At 34.7% G+C, this 19,489-nt stretch overlaps 1 protein-coding gene across 10 annotated transcripts in view; it reads right to left on the reverse strand.

The window, feature by feature from the left end:
- WDR33 (WD repeat domain 33) overlaps positions 1–19,489 on the reverse strand; it is a 92,499-nt gene that overhangs the window by 26,056 nt on the left and 46,954 nt on the right. The window contains exon 8 of one of the 10 annotated variants that reach the window (XM_036023713.1): positions 6,192–7,183. The exons of 4 other annotated variants lie outside the window; for them this stretch is intronic. In XM_036023713.1, the coding sequence (XP_035879606.1) occupies positions 6,975–7,183 (209 nt within the window). In that variant the 3' untranslated portion in view covers positions 6,192–6,974. 5 more of the 10 variants (XM_028509011.2, XM_036023716.1, XM_028509013.2 and 2 more) reach the window with 5 other exon arrangements.

The raw sequence follows: 19,489 nt of genomic DNA on the forward strand, positions 1-19,489 counted from the left end.
CTCCCGACCTTTTGGTGGACAGGACAATGCTCAAACAAAATAAGCCACACCAACCAGGGGCATGTTATCTAATTTTCAAAAAATTTAATACAAATAGTATCTAAGAAAATATGTGCAAAAAAGTATGTGCAGCATGCTAACATTTGTGACTTCAAAAAAGACAACACTCAAACACAGAGCAAATACATACATTTGCTCAAAATGCATAAAATGTGTCTTAAAGAAGTATACAAGGATCTAACAATATTAACTGCCCCCAAGAAGGAAAACTGAGTAGTGGAGGGAAAAGGGTAAGGTGCCTCCACTGTATTATTGTTTGATATTTTTAAAATATTGAAACATGTAAATCAGGGGTCCCCAACCTCTGAGCCAGACTGCTCCTGTCCAGGCGTGCTAGGAAACAGGCACATAGCAGGAGGTGAGCTTGAATGTACTGTGCTTGAATCATCATCCCCAAATTATCCCCCACTACCACCAGCCCTGTTTCCATGGAAAACTGTCTTCCATGAAACTGGTCCATGGTGCCAAAAATGTTGGGGACCACTGATGCAAATCATCTATTAAGAAAAAAAATCAATTAAAAAAATTGAATTTACTAAATAACAGTGGGTTAATTGCCTTTGGAAAGTGGGTATGAAATCTTTACAGGTAGCATACATTTTTTAAAAATATTTTATTTGTTTTTAGAAAGAGGGGAAGAGAAAAAAAAAGGAGATAAAAACATCAATGTTTGGTTGCCTCTTGCACGCCCCACACCAAGGAACCTGGCCCTCAACCCAGGCATGTTCCCTGGCTGGGAAATTGAACCACAGACCCTTTGGTTTGCAGACCAGCACTCAATCCACTGATCCACACCAGCTGGATCTATTTTTAAATTTTTTTTTTTTAAAATGAAAAATAGGCTGAATGAACCTAGAGGGTATTATGCTAATAGAAATATCAGACAGAAAAAAACAAATACTATATATCATTTCACGTATACATAACCTAAAAAACAAAATAAACGAACAAACAAAACAGAAACATACATAGATACAGAGAACTGATGATTGCTAAATTGGGGAAAGGTGAGGAATGGGCAAAAAAAGGTGAAGAGATTAAGTAGTGCAAATTGCCAGTTACAAAAGTCATCATGAGGACACAAAGTAGAGCACAGGGAGTAACAGAATGACTGATATTTGAATAACTATGTATGGTGCCGGATGGGTACTAGACTTATTAGGGCAATTACTTCGTAAGGTATACATATGTCTGACCACTATGCTGTAACTGGAACTAATGTATGTAAACTGTTATTAAAAATAAAAAAAATAAAAGATTGACTAGAGGAAAAAAATAGATTAAGAAAGCACAGAAGCAAATTGATATACAACTGCTTCCTTCTTCTGAGAAAAGTTACTGAATTCCCAATGAAGTGACAAAAACTATTTGAAATGATAAAATTATACCTTGTCATGTCACTGTCAGTATATTTATATCCAGAAGAATCAGACTAGTAAAAACTTATCCTAAGGAAATAATTTTAAAGGACTTAAAAAAAACTTTTATATTTAAAATATAGTATTTGAAGCCTATCAATTGTGAAAAACTATAAAAAGTGTTGGAAACAGAATGATTGAACTGTACCATAGCCAAATAAATAAGAAACATACAACTATAAAGATGAAGTTTCTGAGAATAACAACAAAAAATACTCAGGAAGTGATCTTTTAAAAAGCAAAACAAAATAATACATACACAAACTATGCATATGGTATAAGGACAATTAAAATGTTCATGTATAATTATGAAAATGGAGGTATAGATGAGCAGAAAATGAAATTTATACTGGGATAGTAGAACTAAAGGTAAAGTTTGCCTATTCACATTTCCTCTGTTATATTGTGGTTTTAACCACAAGCAACATGAGTTACGTTTTTTCTGTGTGTGTAAACTTTTTGATTTTATTTTATTTTTATTTTAAGATTTTATTTATTTTTAGAGAGAGGGGAAGGGAAAAAGAGAGGGAGAGAAACATCAATGTGTGGTTGTCTCTCAAGTGCCCCTACTGGGGACCTGGCCCGCAACCCAGGCATGGGCCCTGATTAGGAATCAAACCAGTGACCCTTTATAGTTCACAGACCAGCGCTCAATCCACTGAGCCACACCAGCCAAGGCCTGATAAAATTTTAAAATGAGGGGAAAAACAACCCACTACTGAACGCAAGTTACTTTGGTAGGTAATATTTTCCTTTATCAAATTAGCAAAAAATTAAATTTAGTGACACCCAGTGTTAATACAGAGAGTAACAGGCCCTTTCATCCACAAATTAATCCAACTGTTTGGGGAAGTCATTTGGCCAAATCTACCAAAAATGTTAAATGCTACATAGTCTTTCATTCTGTAATCCCTCTCTTAGGAATTTACCCTACATCTGTAGCTATAAAAAGACACCGAGATTAATGTTAAAAGAAATTTACTACACCTTGTTTGAATCCCAAGACTGGAAACAACCTGAAGATAAACCTATGAAAGGTGATTTAGGAAAATTTAGTTATGTCCCTATACTGAATTCAATATAGCCGTTAAAAACTATAGCCCTGGCCAGGTGGTTCGGTTGGTTGGAACGTCGTCCCCATACACCAAAAGGTTGCATGTTCAGTTCCCACTAAGGGCACATACCTAGGTTGCAAGTTCAATCCCTGATCCAACTGTGTATAGGAAGCAACTGATCAAAGTTTACATTTCTTTCTTTCTCTCTTCTTCTCCCTCCCCACTCTCTCCCCCTGCATCTCTAAAACCAATAAGCAACTCCTCAGGTGAGAATTTTTAAAAAACTGAGGCAGAAAGAGGCAATTTTAGGGGTTACAAAAGTGTTCTATACCTTGATTATGGTGGTAGTCACAAAAATGAAGCAGAGGAAAGGGACTTTTTGGAAGCAATGAAAAGTTATATATTCAATTATGGTATATATAGCTATAGGTAAATTACACCTCAATAACTGACTTTTTTAAGTTTTTAAAAAAGATTTTATTTTTCTAGACAGAGGGGAAGGGAGGGAGAGAAACATCAATGTGTGGTTGCCTCTCAAGTGCCCCTACTGGGGACCTGGCCCGCAACCCCAGCATGGGTCCTAACTAGGAATCAAACCAGTGACCCTTTAGTTCACAGGCCAGCGCTCAATCCACTGAGCCACACCAGCCAGGGCCAATAACTGACTTTTAAAAATTATAAGAAAGCAAGGCATAATTTAGTTCCATTTGTAAAAAAGAAAACTTAAGCTGGTAGTAAGTTTTTTAGAGAGAAGAAATACTATGGGACTAAGAAGGTATGTATTCTTCTGCACTATTTGAAGTTTTCTTTACTTGAAGTTTCTAACATGTTTTTATTATTTGATGGAAACTGTCTTTGATTTTCCTCTATTCAAAACTCATGTGAATGACTGATATCAATTAACACCTTCATCTTCTAATACAGAACCAACCAGTGTGTGTGATCCCACGAAGATATGCTTCAGAAGTCTCAGTGGGATGCATTTTATCACTGGTAACTCTCAGACTCAGTATGGCTGAATTAAGTTTCAAAAATATCATGGGTTTTGTGATCTGGGATGCCATATATGAAAAATTAAATTTACATAAATTATCTCATAAAGTGCTAAACACATAGCAATTTCAACCATTAACCCTAAAGAATTACTCTACATTAACTTTTGTCATTTCAAAGGTCTAGAATTTGAGGATAAAATCTTTGTTGACACCCACACATGGAAATTCCAAGAATGTAATATTTGTCATCCTGAAGCAATTTATACAGATCTAATGAAAACTTCATTCAAGTAACAACTTGTTTTATGGCCTAGTGACCTAGATATTTTAATATTAAAACATCTTGCCCATGGATCAAGATTTTCAGACTAAAAACTTTAGGACTAAAAACTTTTTCAAGTATTTTTAAAAGTAGCATCTAATTCAATTTTTCAGAATCAAGCTTGTAAAAAACATAAAGACAAAACTCTCAACACCCCCAAACCTGCTCCAGATCACATCTTTAAAAGTCTACCACAGGCACAGGATTATAATCCTGTAGGGGACTGAGAGCAGTCTACAGGTTCACTAGTAGACACATGCACTCCTCAGTAGGATGGCAGAGCTTTAAAGAAACCAGGGATGTAGGCACATATTTCCCAAGTAGACTTCTGGACCTTTGGGAAAGATCACAGTATTTTATCTGTACTTGACCGCAATTAGAAACGGAGGATGTGCTTGAAAAAAGATTTCAGTATTGAGGCTTGGAGTTTCAACTGCCAAATTCTAAAATTAACAGATTCTAGTTGCAAATCACTAAAAACCAAGATTGTCATACTACATCAATGAGGAATTTCTTTTGAATACTTTAACATGCACTGCCCAATATAGTAACTATTAGCCACATGTGGCTATTTAACTTTGTTTAAATTCAAATTAAAATTATGTTCCTCAGTCATACTAGTGATATTTCACAGTTCAAAAGCCGTATGTGACTAGTGGCTAGCATATCAGAAAGCACAGATGTAGACTATTCCATCAAAAAGCCCTACTGGACAAGATTGATTTAAACTATAGTTAGCCTCTGTAAAGATTCTCCTTAAATCCCATAACCATATTCACTATTTCAGTTATACAATAAACAGGAATAACCAAAAAAAATTATCTTCAGTTGATACTAGAGGTAGGGAAGACCTGCAAATTTGTCCTGCCCTGTAATTTTTACATAAGAGAAAACTGATGCCTAAAAGGATTAAGCCAGTGGCTAAGAGGTGACCCAGATTTCCTTCTTCCCATTCCAATCTTCCCTTAACCTCACTAAATAAAACGTATCCAAATAAAGTGACAGAATAGCTCCTTTTGTTCCACTTATCAATTTTCACTTTCTCAAGTAGAATTGAAGAGGCTGCAGAAGACAAACTTGTGCATACCTTTTCATTTCTCAGAACTGTAAGAAAAAATTTGGGGTAAAATGTAAAAATACATAAAGAAGTAGTACTTCTTTTAACCACCCAAGAAGAAATCAGATTGATTCTGTAAACCGGGGTCTTGTTAAAAACAAAGGAATCTAGCAACCATGACCTAACTCCATGCAAAGAAATTCCAAATTAATCTAACCATAGTGGGTTACTTTTAGAGGTTAAGCCTTGAAGGCAATGAATTTTGCATATTTTCTTAGCTAAACATTCTGTCAGGGCCCTAGAGAAATTAAAAGTGACAGAATTAGCATTTCCTGAAGATGGGTGGCATTGCTTTGTGGATTAACCTGTATCTGACACAACCCAATTAATTACTTCATAATTACTTGCAGAAAAGCAATTATTAATTATATATTATAATTTATACCAAACAGGACATAAACAATAATTTACTGATTCCACTTGATCATTTTTTCACTCATTAATTTAAAACAAGTGTGTGTCACATTTACTGGGCTCCTAATATGGGTGCTCAATCTCTAAAATGTGATTAAACAAAATAAGGATTGAACACGGGAGTATTTGTAGAATTACACAGTCCAGTTACAATAACTTTTAAGCAAATTAACACAGCATAAAAAAGTTTTCTGAATAAAGACTGAAATTAAACTAATAAAACAATTAATGCAGGTTTTGGAGAGAACTTTCTCTGCCAAGTAAAAACAACAACAAAAAAATATTTTTAAAAAATGTTGCATAATTATGTCAGAAATAGCAAGATGCAAAATATATTTAAAAATGCTTTAAACTAATGAAAAATACTTAATTTTTTAAAGGAGAGCCTAAAAATACAGACTCCTTAATAAACCCAAAAATTCTAAGAACAACAGGATAGATAGGTTAGTTCTTAGCTATTTGGTGAACAGTTCTGGACTTACTTTGTAGAAAGTAGAGCATTCCTTGTTATTTCCTTTCAGGACCATAAAAGTGTAGTGCAATGAAGGGCAGAAGCCATTAAGGAAAGGACTGTTTTTGAACATTTCCATTATAGGAGGAGGCTGCCTGGCTTCTGTGAAATTGTACATAAACTCTGTTTTTCGAGAACCTCATCTCTCCTACACAGCCTTCAGTATATCCTATGGGACCTATCATCCCATGCAGGTACTAGTGAACAGCCTTGCCTTAAGACAATTCATTTGACCCCAAGGCTGGGTGAACAGTCTGAAAACCAACATAGAGAGTTTTATTTGAAGGTCAGAAATAGTGTCCATTTTTGCGTTTTATTTTTCCTGGATCAGACCATCATATAAACAAGTCTTAAGGAAAATTTCTTTTACACATAAATTACAAAAAGCACCAATATTTTCTAATACAGGAAGAAAAAAAAAGCTAACAAAGAATTCAAATACTATCTTATACAATATTAACAGTTGAAGAACTGTTATTCAAGAAAATGTGTCAAACATTAACAACAAACTCAAGCTACTTCCAGCTGCAGAACATAAAATGTAACAGATCAGTTTAAGGCAAAGGGTATGGGTAGTCATGGTCCAGAGCCAGACACTTTGACAGCTCAGGGAACCCAAGAATTTAAAAAAATTAAGGAGCATAAGTAACGTGTATGCTGGTGAATGAATGCAATTTATTAGCACTTTTATCTTCCTTTTTGTAAAATGATTTTAAACTTGATCCAACAGTCAACATCAACTGGAAGTGATTGCTATTAGTAACTCTGCCATCTAGAAAGTTACATTAATAAAATCTGTAAAATTAAATGGAAAGTCAATTCTGTAAAGAGTATACCTCTAGGCAGTGTTTTCACAAAGCATGTTCTAATAAACAACAGTGCACAGAATCACGGGTTCTGTGGTCAAATAATTTGGAAATGCTGAATTTTAAAAAATGACATGTTTCTTTCCATGTCTGAGAACCCCTTCAGTGCTTTCCATATGTATCACTGGGAAATGGTAAAGGATTGGCAGATTTTTACATTACAAGTTCCTTCACTCTATGGTGCCGATGAAAAGATTGTATTACCATGTGTGCAAATTATAATTTTTTTAAATAATGTTTCATTTCACCCTGGCCCATGTGGTTCGGTGGATTGAACACCAGCCCGTGGACTGAAAGGTTGCTGGTTCGATTCCCTATAAGGGCACAGGCATGGATTGAGGGCTGGGTCCCCAGTTGGGGACATGAGAGAGGCGACCAATGGATTGTCTCACACACCAATGTTTCCCTCTCTTTCTCCTTCCCCCCTAAGAATAAGTAAGTGAAATTAAAAATAAAAATGTTACATTTTTTAAATGGTGGAAATTTCCTAAAATGTTAAATTCTATGTTACCTCTAGAGTTTTTGGCTACACCACAACATTCCTAACCTTTTCATTAATGACTCCAGATGGTGAGGATAACTCAGAACTATCTTCCAAAAGCTTAAGTGTTCATACTCTTTGATCCTCCAACTTTATTTTTAGGAGACTATTCTAAAGGAAAATTTACATGAGTGGTAACAACTATAAAGGAACAAGCTTAGTGCACAACTGTGTCTTCGCAAAAACCTCTTGCAAATCCTAAATGTCTATTAATGAGAATGGCTAAATAAGTTATGGTAGACATATGCTATACACAGAATGTTAAAGCAGTAACCTAAAAAAGATTCGGAAAGATGACCCTGATAAACCGTGTCATAACAGAAGCAAACAGCAAAAGAAATTTGTAGTATAACTCTATTGCGTGTATTTTCTTTAAAAAAGTATTTTTGTATATGCGTAAGAACTGTGGAAACATGTACACCAAACTAATAACAAAATTGTGATAACCTCTTCATGTGAGATTGAAAAAGTGAAAGACACTGACTTTTTACTTCTAATTGTTATAACTTTTTATATTAACTTTGTAAAAAGGCAAAAAAAAATCTTGAGGGAACAATTTCAACATTAATCCCACCCAATTCTTCCCTTACTTCCCCCACCCCATTCCCCCCACACGGTTGCACCATACATCTCTGCCTTTCATATGGCACGTAGTGGAAATGTGTAAATCCAGACCATACAATTCTCTTCAAATCTTACTTCCATGTGATACACAGAATATACTTGACACCCTGCATGGCTGATGAAAAAAATGCATCTTAATGTTGCATTTGGTCTTCAGTTTGCTTGGTTAGGGAATGGTGCTGCTAGTAAAGCCAAGGTTTAAGTGATATCCCCATACAGGTCATTAATTGATAATGCAGTCAGCCCTTTTTATTCATCATCTGTCCTCTTCCTGGTGATAGGACAAGGTGTAAAAAGATCAAAGTAAATCCATTTCAACTAGTGGAAACACTTCTTAAAAGATGAATACTGATAGTAGGCTTGTCTGATGGTTGTATTCTGAAGAACACATTTGTGTAAGTGTATGACCACATTGTATATTTCTTCAAAATCACTAACTTATGACCTCAACGTTTCCCAAAACAAGAATATTGGTCAGCAAGGCACCTGCAGCAACACTGCCAAACTCTGCTCTGCCAGCAGGAGTGTATATCAGGATGTGAGGGACCATGAGGCTCTCAGTTTCTTGGCTTTAACTCTCATCTTCAGCCTTCACACTGAATACAAATCAAAGTAATGTGGCAGTGTGAAGGGTTCTGAACCTGAACTGTGTTTCTAGAATGGTTGTTCTTTCACTACTCATTTTCTGAAAAGGCAACAATAAAAGTAGGCAATCAAAGAATAAAGAAAAATAGAACAAATGAGGACTTACAATATGACCACAGTGCTAGTTACATAAATATCTCTAACTACACAGTATTTAATTTTGATCCAACTTAAAATGTCTGTTAAAATGCCCAAATCAACAATCCACACAACAAAAATGTATCATTTTTAGCTTTTATATTTTTCAAGATATTGTAAATCTAATAAAGGTAGCAATGAAAAGAATATTCTGCTATAAATTTAGAGAATAATTCAGTATTTCTTATACACATCAGGTATAGATATACCTAACTAGAACTCAAAAAAAAACCAACAAACAAACAGCTAGTGGCTCTCAGGAAAGAGTCAAATATATTATCTAATAAAAACAAAGAAGCAAGCAACCAAATAAAGGAAAGAACAGAGTTTTGGGAACAGTGCATGGGGATGGTGGGAGTGAAGTAGTACCTTATGGTATTATACTATGGTTCTGAGATGACACTGGAAGTGAAGAGCATGAGGAGTTACATAGTTTTAAAAAGTGAAGCAGCACGAGGACTTACATAGTTTTAAAAATAAGCCATAGCTCCATTTTAATATATTATTTATTTAAATGTGGCTTATAATACAATTAGTTTTATTCTTAGAATTATTTTAAACCTAAGAATCACCACTGAAAAAAAGGATAATTATATGATACCCCATCCCAACACTACTAGTAAATAACTTCCTCTTAAGTAAACCATTTATAATACCCTTCCTAATCAATTCCAGCCCCCTCTTAACTACATTAACTTAAATTGATACTTTCATTACTCCTCCAAACTTTTCAGATGTTTCCCCGCATCAGATTACAGACTCAACCAACAAACACTTACTTTAGGCCTGCAACATGAGTAGTGCTCCTGTGTCCTTCTGGGACCCTCACAACAACCCTGTGAGGTAGGTATCATTAGCCCATGTTACAGAGGAGGAAACACAAACTGAGGAAGACTGACTTGCCCAGTGGCAGAGCTCAGATTCAAAGCCAGACCAGATTACTCTCAGATGAGTAATGTTTAAACTTGCCCAGAGGAAAAACAAAGACTGCCCCAAGTAAAAACTATGACTGTTCCTAGAATTTTGGAGCAGCTGGGGAAGAGTTTCAACAATATTAATAAATCATTGTAAACAAAAATTACACTATATTCAGCTATCACAAAACTTTAAAGATAATACACAAACTATAATTTACCCCACCTTTTTTATAGAAAAGAATAATGTCAAAAAATGACATTACAAACAGACCTACAGTCATCATTGATCCTGAAAAGAAATAGTAAACTAGTACTATTCTACATAAATCCTTCTGGTGAGTGGATAGTTATAAAAAAGACATTAATAAAAACCTAGTGGTTATAGTAAATAATAATAAAAGTAAATTTTGTGGAGATTACAAAAATGGATGGCTGCCCAGACAGATTTAGTTTCAAAATACAAAATCTTTTCCAAGCACTCTAACAAGAGAAATGTACCAGAAACCTATATGCCTACATTATACAAAGATACATTCTGGAATCTACATATAATTTAGTCACAGATAAAAATGATTATGTACTGCCTTGACTGGTAGTGGCTCAGTTGGCTGGGAAAAGTTGTTGGTTCGATTCTCAGTCAGGGAACATGCCTGGGCTGCAGGTTCAGTCCCTGGTTGGGGCGTGTTCAAGAGGTGACTGATAGATGTTTCTTTCTCACATAGATGTTTTTCTCCCTTTTTCCCTCCCTTTCTCTCTCTCTAAAAATAAATAAAATCTTTTCCTTTTTTTAAAGAAACTGCTGCAATTATTTTTTTAAAAATGGCCACATAGTTAAGTTCCCTACCAATCCTGAAAACTGTGGTAACTTTGGAATACTTCTCCCATGCAAAAATATGTACTGTACTTAGTAAATAAAATGACAGAATACTTAAAAACTAACATGAATATATTTTTCTGTGTGGAATGGCCTTTAAGAGAAAAACCTTATTCTGAAAAGTTATCATCCTTAGTTTGGTCCAAATCAACAATATTCTAATGCTACTGCTGCTCCATCAAAAGCAGCAAGATGTATCAAGTTATGCAATCTATGTCCTTTCTTAAAGATATTCCAGATTATCAAAAACATGCAAAGCTATATGATGAAGTTATGAAGATGTAAGTGACAAAACACTTATGTATGACTACACTTATTTCTACATAAAAGTTCTACAGCCAGTGGCAGAACCAGTAGTACCACATGATATGTCTAATGGAGCTAGACATTTTGAATTCTCTCTCCATGTGACTTTACCCAAATGTGCTCTAGACTTTTAATAAGTACTCACAGTTAAGTCTTAACTACAAACCCAACTTTTCTAAGTTTTAAAACTTAGTTTTTACAAAATGATAAAAAGAATTAAGTATTATTCAGTATTAAGGAGGATACCCATGATTTATTATTAAAGGTGAATACACAGTCGAAGAAGCCTGTCTTGAAGTTTACTAGGAAACAAATTTTGTTGTAAAAACCTCCATATTTTAAAGGTGTCTCCAGACTGGCATGAATAGATGCTCCAAAAAATGTGACTTTGAAAAGTCACCATTTTTAAAGTCACAAAACTACAAAAACTACTTCATTAATCACAGATACTCTTCTATGTATTATAATACAATGCAGTGCTTACTATAAAAGATAAGTGAAACTAAGATACCATTAAAGTGATGCTTTTAAACCAAAAATCTGCAGCCAGCCACCACCTGTACTGCTCATGAAGAAAGGAATGACTGAAACCCTCCTCCATACCCAAGGCCAGGCACCTAGCCTGGCACATAGCCCACAGCCATTTTATGAATAAATGAATAAATGCAGATTTCCCTTCAGTGATCTTTGGTGGAGAGTGGAGCTGTGAAAACATGGTCCTTTTGCCTCAGGTCAACCTGACAGTTCATAAGGAATTTTATAATTATGATTTTTAATTGTAAGGTATGTAACAGTTCATAAATCTTAAAAGCTTTTAAGATCCCTTTGATATTTACTGCTTTGTATTAATAGAAACATTACATAAAATGAACAGTTTACTCTTCCCAGATGTATAAAAACTCCTGAAGCACTAAAAACTACTTTCTAGACACTAAATTTAGTGGAGTAAACCCTTTGGTCCCCCAAAAGGATTAATGCAGGAAAACTTAATCATCATATTTCTTAAAATGAACATGTTCATATTTTACCCACTATTTCTAATCAGCTGAAAATTGGCTTGTGTGACATGCTTCCCAACTGCCCTGTTTTATAAAAGCAATTGTCAGTATTGCTGTAATGTGTTCCAGTGGCATGCCCAATATACTACTAAATGCTGAGCTCCCTGGCTGGTCCCTACATAGGATTTAAATGCTTTTAAGGAAGAAAAAACAAAAAAAAAGCCAGCTCCTGATCTCTGAGATTTAACTTGACAGTCACAGCTAAGTCTCATTATGACAAACTAATCTGACATTTACAGCTAAACTTTTACATTTTGCCCTCCTGTTGGACAACCTCACTACCTCACTAAACACATCACATTGTCATTCTGAGACCATGCAGAATACAAAGACAAGGTCACTACACAGCTCACCAAATACCAAACACTGCTTTTATGCTAAATTAGTGAATGCCTTCACTTCCTTGAACTTTCCACCATATTACCCCAAGCCCAAATCCTACAATATAGTCTTTATAACACCCCCTTTCTGAGACACACCATGGTTGCATATGATCTGTGTAGTTTCCTGCAATAAGTAATAAATCAAAATTGTTCAATTACAAGTGTGCTGCTAGTGGTCTTTGACAAAGGTACTGACACCTGTGAATACTAATTGTAGAATAAAAAAGACTAAATGTTTTACAAAATGGATTACAAAATTACTCCAGTACTGCACAGTTTCTTAATACACATCTCACAATTCATGGAGAGGCAGCTTTGGATGACTTTGGTATAAGATTTCTTCCATTTTTCATTTAAGGTCAAGACCATGCCAAAACATGTTGAAAAGTTCGGATAAAGCAAAAACTATTCCTGATAATCACAGTGAAACTTCTTAAGGCATAAAAGAAGTCTGTCTAGCCAAGTTCATTAGTAGACTAAGCAGGAGTTCAATGGTCATTTCAACTGGAGAGTTCAATGGTCATTTCAACTGGAGGCGTGCTCAAGTGCCTGGGCTACACCAATGTTCCCAAAGATTTTAAAACAAAAACTTCAGGAAAATACCCAACAATAATAAAACTGAAGGTATAAGGAAAAGGTAAGAGAGGCTGTGTTTTTTCTTTTAAAAAGTAGTACATATCATAACTATTAGAAAATGTGAATAGATTAGCTGTAAGAAGAAAATGAACCAAATTTTCATTTGTACTCTTTGAAAGATTTTTCTTTATGTGCAAAGTCTCCCACTTTATAGCTGAATGTTGTTTTTGTAAGTATTAATCACATTGAAGCACAGGTAAAAAAAACAAAAACCAGGAATGCCAATTATTTAGACACAAGATTCTGTAACACAAACAAATCTACTATAAAGAATAAAATGACCATTTTTGTCAAAAAATATTTTAAAGTTATTCTGTTCATAATGATATGTTTAACACAAAAGTTAAAAACTGGAAGTCTTGAAAAACCTGAGGGGAATAATTAAAAAGTCTCTCTCTGCCCCAAATAAAAGGTAGAAATACCTTCTTAATTATCAACTGTAAAATTAGCTTTAGCCCTGCCTGGTGTGGCTCAGTAGATTGAGTGCTGCCTGCAAACCAAAAGGTTGCCAGTTCAATTTCCAGTCAGGGCATATGCCTGGGTTGCGGGACAGGTCCCTGGTGGGGAGTGGGTGAGACGCAACCACACATTGATGTTTCTCTCCCTTTCTCCCTCCCTTCCCCTCTCTCTAAAAATAAAATTTTAAAAGATTATTAAAACAATAAAACCAGCTTAAAAAAAAAACTTTGAAAAAATCACCCATTACCTACCTTCCAAAGAAGACTTTAAAGAGGGTGACAAAGAAGGTAAGTAAATGCCAGTTTCCCAACTGCATATTATGCCCTTTGCATAATATCATGTAAATTTGGAGCTTTAGCCTGAGATCCCCAATATGAAGGTCATTAACTTCAAAAGCACATAATTTCCTAAGAATCTATACATGCACAAGTCTGGCTTAGACACAACACATTTTCACCACCAGTAAGTACTCTATCTTTGCAGCACAGAAAGCGTTGCATATGTTACAATATGATTTCCCTTGTTAGATAGGCATTACCACTACTATTCATTCATCATGAAAACTTGTCACTCAACAAGTAGAAGTAACAAATTTAAGCTCATCTTCTGATGCCATCATGCATCAAAACCATGACTTCAGTATGGCAATGAGAACCAGTTTTCAAAAAATGTTTAAAAACTTATTTAGCCCTGACCAGTGTGGCTCATTTGGTAGGGCATCATCCTCAAAACTTAAGGTCTCCAGTTCAATTCCCAGTAAAAGCACCTGCAAACCTGGTTTGCAGGTTCGGTCCCTGGTCAGGGCACCTATAGGAGGAAAACGATTAACGTTTCTCTCCATCTCTTTCTCCCTCCCTTCTCCTCTTTCTAAAAATAAATAAATAAAATCTTTTAAAAACTATTTAAAGGTGAGATATATTATACCAAGTAATGTCTGTGTAACTTACAGTGGCAAAAGGAAGTTTGTGGTCACCCTAAATCTATATGATGAATGAGGTATTAACAAATATTTTAGGGAAAGGGGGGGACTGAACATTCATGTGTTACATTTTATAGTAGGTTTATTTCCTTTCACCTGATTTTGTATTAGATTATCAAAAGTAATCCAATAAGAAGGCTGCCCCTTTCAAGTAATTCCAAACTCCTCTGTACATTTCTAATTTTTTTAAAAAATGCAGATTTATTGCCTGGTGAATCTTAGTATGTGTTTAATTCAAATGTAATTCTAAAATAATGCTAAAGGAAAACCACAACACTAACAAATCTCTTTACAGTCTAGACCTCATAACAGTGCCAACCCTTACCCTCTACATGAACTTACTCTCTGGCATGCCTCACCTAGGACTGAAACTTCCTCCAGCATACTGAGTCTTTCAAATACCTATCATTTCATGGGCTTTACTACCTAATATCATCAAGTTCCTAAATCAGAACTATGTCATTTTATTTCCTCACTGTGGGAAGACAACAGATGTGTTTATTTTTGTTTTAAAGGTCTAAAATATAAAAGAAAAAACTACAGTTAAAATGGTTAATTAAAAAATGTTATTTTACAGTAATTAATTTAGTGATTTCTCTGATAGAATCTAATAAACCAAATAAAACACCTAAAAAAACTCTTAAAAAAGATTTTTATTTTAATAAACATCTTATTTTTACCCCCCAAAATCTTGATAATTTACATTTGCATGGCACATTAAAACATTAAATCTGTAAAACTAAAAATGTCCTCAAAAATCAGATTGATGATATACTTGAAAAAGATGTGAATGGTATAGTTTACATAAATTTCTGAAATCTAAATTAAATGATCTGATTTGACCATTACAAAAAATGTAAAATATTAGTAACACCAAACTTTTGAAGTATTTAACATTCAGGGCCTACAAAAAAGAAACTTGTGGTCATTGTACTATACAACCTCAAGAACGAAGAAGGATTTAAGTTCAGAAATCATTGAATTTACAGTGCTGATTAATTCCTACCATCTTCTTTAATATCAGCCTGTTTACTCTTAGAATCATATCAGTAGGGGCCATATCTGTTATATTCCTAGATAAGGATTTAGCTCCCATCCTGCAATAAACTCCACCAAAGACCTTGGGGACAGAAGAGTTTACACTTGACTAGTCTGCTGTCAGCTGGCTAGTCTGATGAGATGGGAACAGAAGGTTTTCACAAGGCCTGAACAGATATTAGATGTCTGTATTAAATCTTGTCTGTTATGACAAAGAATATGTAGAATACACTTTTCCCAAGACTCCTGACAGTTGGTCACATTACTCATCAAAGATGGCAAACAGAAATGACAGTGTACCAGAGCTATCACTAACTCATCAAACTTTATCACTAAATGAGGTAGAAATAAATTTTTATGATTAAATCTGGTCAATGGGAAAAACATATTATTCCCCTACAGAAAAAAAAAAAAACACTGTCCTGATCCAAGAGCCTAGATACCAATGATCAGTCTGCGGCAGTGTGATAAACTATGAAGACTTGATTTTCAGTGCAATTGGCATTTTTGTTCATTGTGGTACTGGGCTAAATCACAAAACATGTTTGAAGAAATGAAAGAACTAGGAGACTGTTGGAAATGCTATTTAAGGTATGAGACCATATCTTATGAATTTATATCAACAAAAGAACCAAGCACAATACCCTGACCACAGTGGGTAATCAATGATTATTTGATTCAGCTAAAAATTAAGCTAGAAATGGAAAAAAATACAATAAAGATTAAATCAAAAGAAAAAAATAGACTCTTTAAATGATTCCATGTAAGATCTTAAAAAGGCTAATTGTAAGTGCTAAATTTTTTACATGTGAAAATATCAGAAAACAATGACAACTTTGTTTAAACTGGTGGTCATATTTATGGACTACCTGTAAATCAAAACCTGTACTACTATAGTAAATAATGACAATGGCTGAAAACCATTTAAATGAAGAGAGTAAAATACATTAAAATAAACCATTTACATCCTTAAATAGAGGTACGGAAGCAGCTCTGAAATTATCTTTGAAAATGACATCACACTGAATGCCTCTAAGGCACCAGTTCAATGCTTCTCATGTATTAACCCATTTAATTCTCACAACTCTGTAAAGTCAGGACTACTTATTAATCCCCACTCTACAGATGAGAGCATAGACACAGTAATATGACTTGCCTCCATGTCACAGAGCTGCTAAGGGCTAAACCTGTGACTAAAATTCATGTTCCAGAACCTGTGATTATAATAATATATGATACTATCTCTTAACATACTGATTTGTTGTGTAACTTTTAGTAGCAGGAAACTAGCGAATGAAGCTAGTCAGAAAAAAATAAAACATTTTTCCAAAGAACACAGTGACAAATCAAAAAAAGGAAATTAAGACAGCCCTACTTACACAAGATCACAGAAACCATAAAACGGCAAAATAAATTTGGAGAACAGTATTACTTTCCTCCAAGTTTATTTTCTAAGGAAATTTAATGACAATTTCTAATGAAATTTAATGAAAATACCTTTGAAAGTCTAAATACCTTTGAAAGTCTAAACTACCAAATAAAGGCTTAGATGGGAAAGAGGCATGAAGAAATCCTTTGAGTGTTGAAAACATTCTATATCTTGATCTGGAAGGGAGTTACAGCAGTGTGTAAATATGTAAAAAATTACCTCATACTGTACACTTGAGATTTGTACACTTCATATATGTTTGTATATATAATTTAAAGTATGAATAAATATTTTAAAATATTTAGGTGGTTTTAAGACTACTTCAAATAACAGTAATAAATGATATAATGTCTCAACAAAAAAAATTCTGGAGCAGAGTTGGCAGTATTTCCTCCTGGGATATATCCTATCTACTTAACCCTTTGTATACAATGTGTTGTTCACTTTCAGACTTTTGAGCCTTCCTTAAAACATGAAATCAAAACATTCCTCTGAAAAGGGAATGTCTTCTAGTCTTCCTAACAGCTGGGAAGCTAACCATGACACAACTTCAGCAAAACAAGCCTAACAGTGCTAATTACACTTTCTACAGAAACAAATTTCCATAATTAAATCCAAATAAGAAGTCCTGCCCTGGCTGGCGTAGCTCAGTGGATTGAGCTCGGGCTGGGAACCAAAGTGTCCCAGGTTCGACTCCCAGCCAGGGTACATTCCTGGGTTGCAGGCCATAACCCCCAGCAGCCGCACATTGATGTTTCTTTCTCTCTCTCTCTCTCTCTCTCTCTCTCTCTCTCTCTCTCTCTCTCTCTCTCTCTCTCTAAATACATTCAATCCAATTGTACTTTCATACAAAGTCTTTTAAATATTTGTAAATGACTCTTAAGTCTCTGTTATCCAAACTGAGTATTAAACTTCCCTTTACTCTTCTAGTGATTTCCAGACCCTTTCCCATTCTAATCATCAATAATTAAATGCCACCATGAAGTTTAACATCACAGAATCTTCTTGAATCCTGAATCTGAAGAACCTGTAGTTTGAATCACCTGTAAATCTCCAAGGCAAGCCATCTTTAGATTAATTTTTTTAAGAAGTTAAAAGGGACTGAGACCAAGAAAAGATCTGAATACTTGCCTCACGGGTAACAAACATCTAATGAAAACTTACTTTGGAAATGACCTTTCAATCATGCAGCATTAAAGTTATGATCCTCTACCCTGATCCACAGATTGGTTCAAAAGAATGCCTATGGTTTGTCTACAATAGCTTGACCCCATCCACTAATTCTAAAGCAACCCTATTCCGAGTCACTGGTTCTCAAATGGAAGCCATAATGTCATTTAATGAGCACTTTACTTGTAAAGATTTTTGTTCTCAGAGCCTGTGTATGTGCATGCGCACATCCACACACACTGCCATCCTTTAAAATGTTTTATGTGCAGTGGTCATTATCAATGAAATTCATTTCAGAAAAGCAGAGGCTAATTAATCTTTATTAGAAAAAGCAGTCACTAGGCTTCACAAGACCACAAACTACTACTCAATCTTTTGATGACTCCTGGTATCACAGATTACTTTTATTTAATGCTACATAAAAATTTTCTGTTGGAGATTAAACTCTGGTATGGAGTTTCTAGAACTCACCTTTGCACTCCTTGGTTCTGCATTCATGATGATTTCCCTTAGTATTTCCTAACTGTTTTAATGTGATAGAACACTTATAATTGTCATCTTTGATAAACAAACCTGAAAACTGAGAAGGGACTCCCACCTTTGACAAGCAAAGGAAGATAGTGATGTTAAGTGTAGGGAATGCTCAAGATTCAACTTTGGAATCATTTAAAAAGGAGAAAAATATGTACATAGCCTGAAAAAAGCAACAACTCAGTCACCTTTTAAGCTATGTACCCTATACTGCATCTCTACATAACATCAGTACTTTTGCCAGCAGAACTACAGACAAGGGGCATGTACCAGTTGGTGGGGAGTGTGGTGGCTATAATAAAGCAGGACACTGGGCTGTATAGAAGCCTTTACCTACCCCTTGCTCAAAGACACCACAGCCCTCCTTCCTGGTGTTCCCTAGAGACCAAATACAATATGTAAAAACATTAGCAAATTAACACAGATATAATTCACTGTGCTAATCCAAATAACTAGCTATTCTAAAACCACGTAAAAGACAAAGTACTCTCAAAGAGAATTTTATTAGAATATATCCAAGGGGAAAAAACACAAAGAGGCCTCAACAGAATGACCTTGAGAGACTTAACAGTGCATTGTGGAAAAATAAGACTATGTTATGAAACAATCTGTAAAAAAGAGTAAGTGATCTAGAAACTACCACTTCTTTCAAACAGAAATTCTTATTCTGGTCTATTGTGGTACTTAACCACTGACAAATAACTATTTTTTATGACACCATATTTTAATTATATATTTCTATTAAAGGACACACCTACTAACAAGTCAAAAGCCTATTATATATTTATCTAATTTTATCAACTCTTTCCAAATCTCTGAATTTTAACTGTAAAAACTATCAAAAATCTAATTAGCTGGGAAGCCCTACAATACAGCAGGGTAGCTAAATTATTTAAGTCTCATCCTTCAAAGTTAACTGAAGCAGAAAATTACAGTATATTTATAAATGCAAAGATGCAAAGATTCAAAGGTTATGTCTGAAAACTTGCTGCCCACATTATGA

This window comes from Phyllostomus discolor, chromosome 4, assembly GCF_004126475.2.
Source record: "Phyllostomus discolor isolate MPI-MPIP mPhyDis1 chromosome 4, mPhyDis1.pri.v3, whole genome shotgun sequence".
In the NCBI taxonomy this organism is placed as follows: Eukaryota; Metazoa; Chordata; class Mammalia; order Chiroptera; family Phyllostomidae; genus Phyllostomus; species Phyllostomus discolor.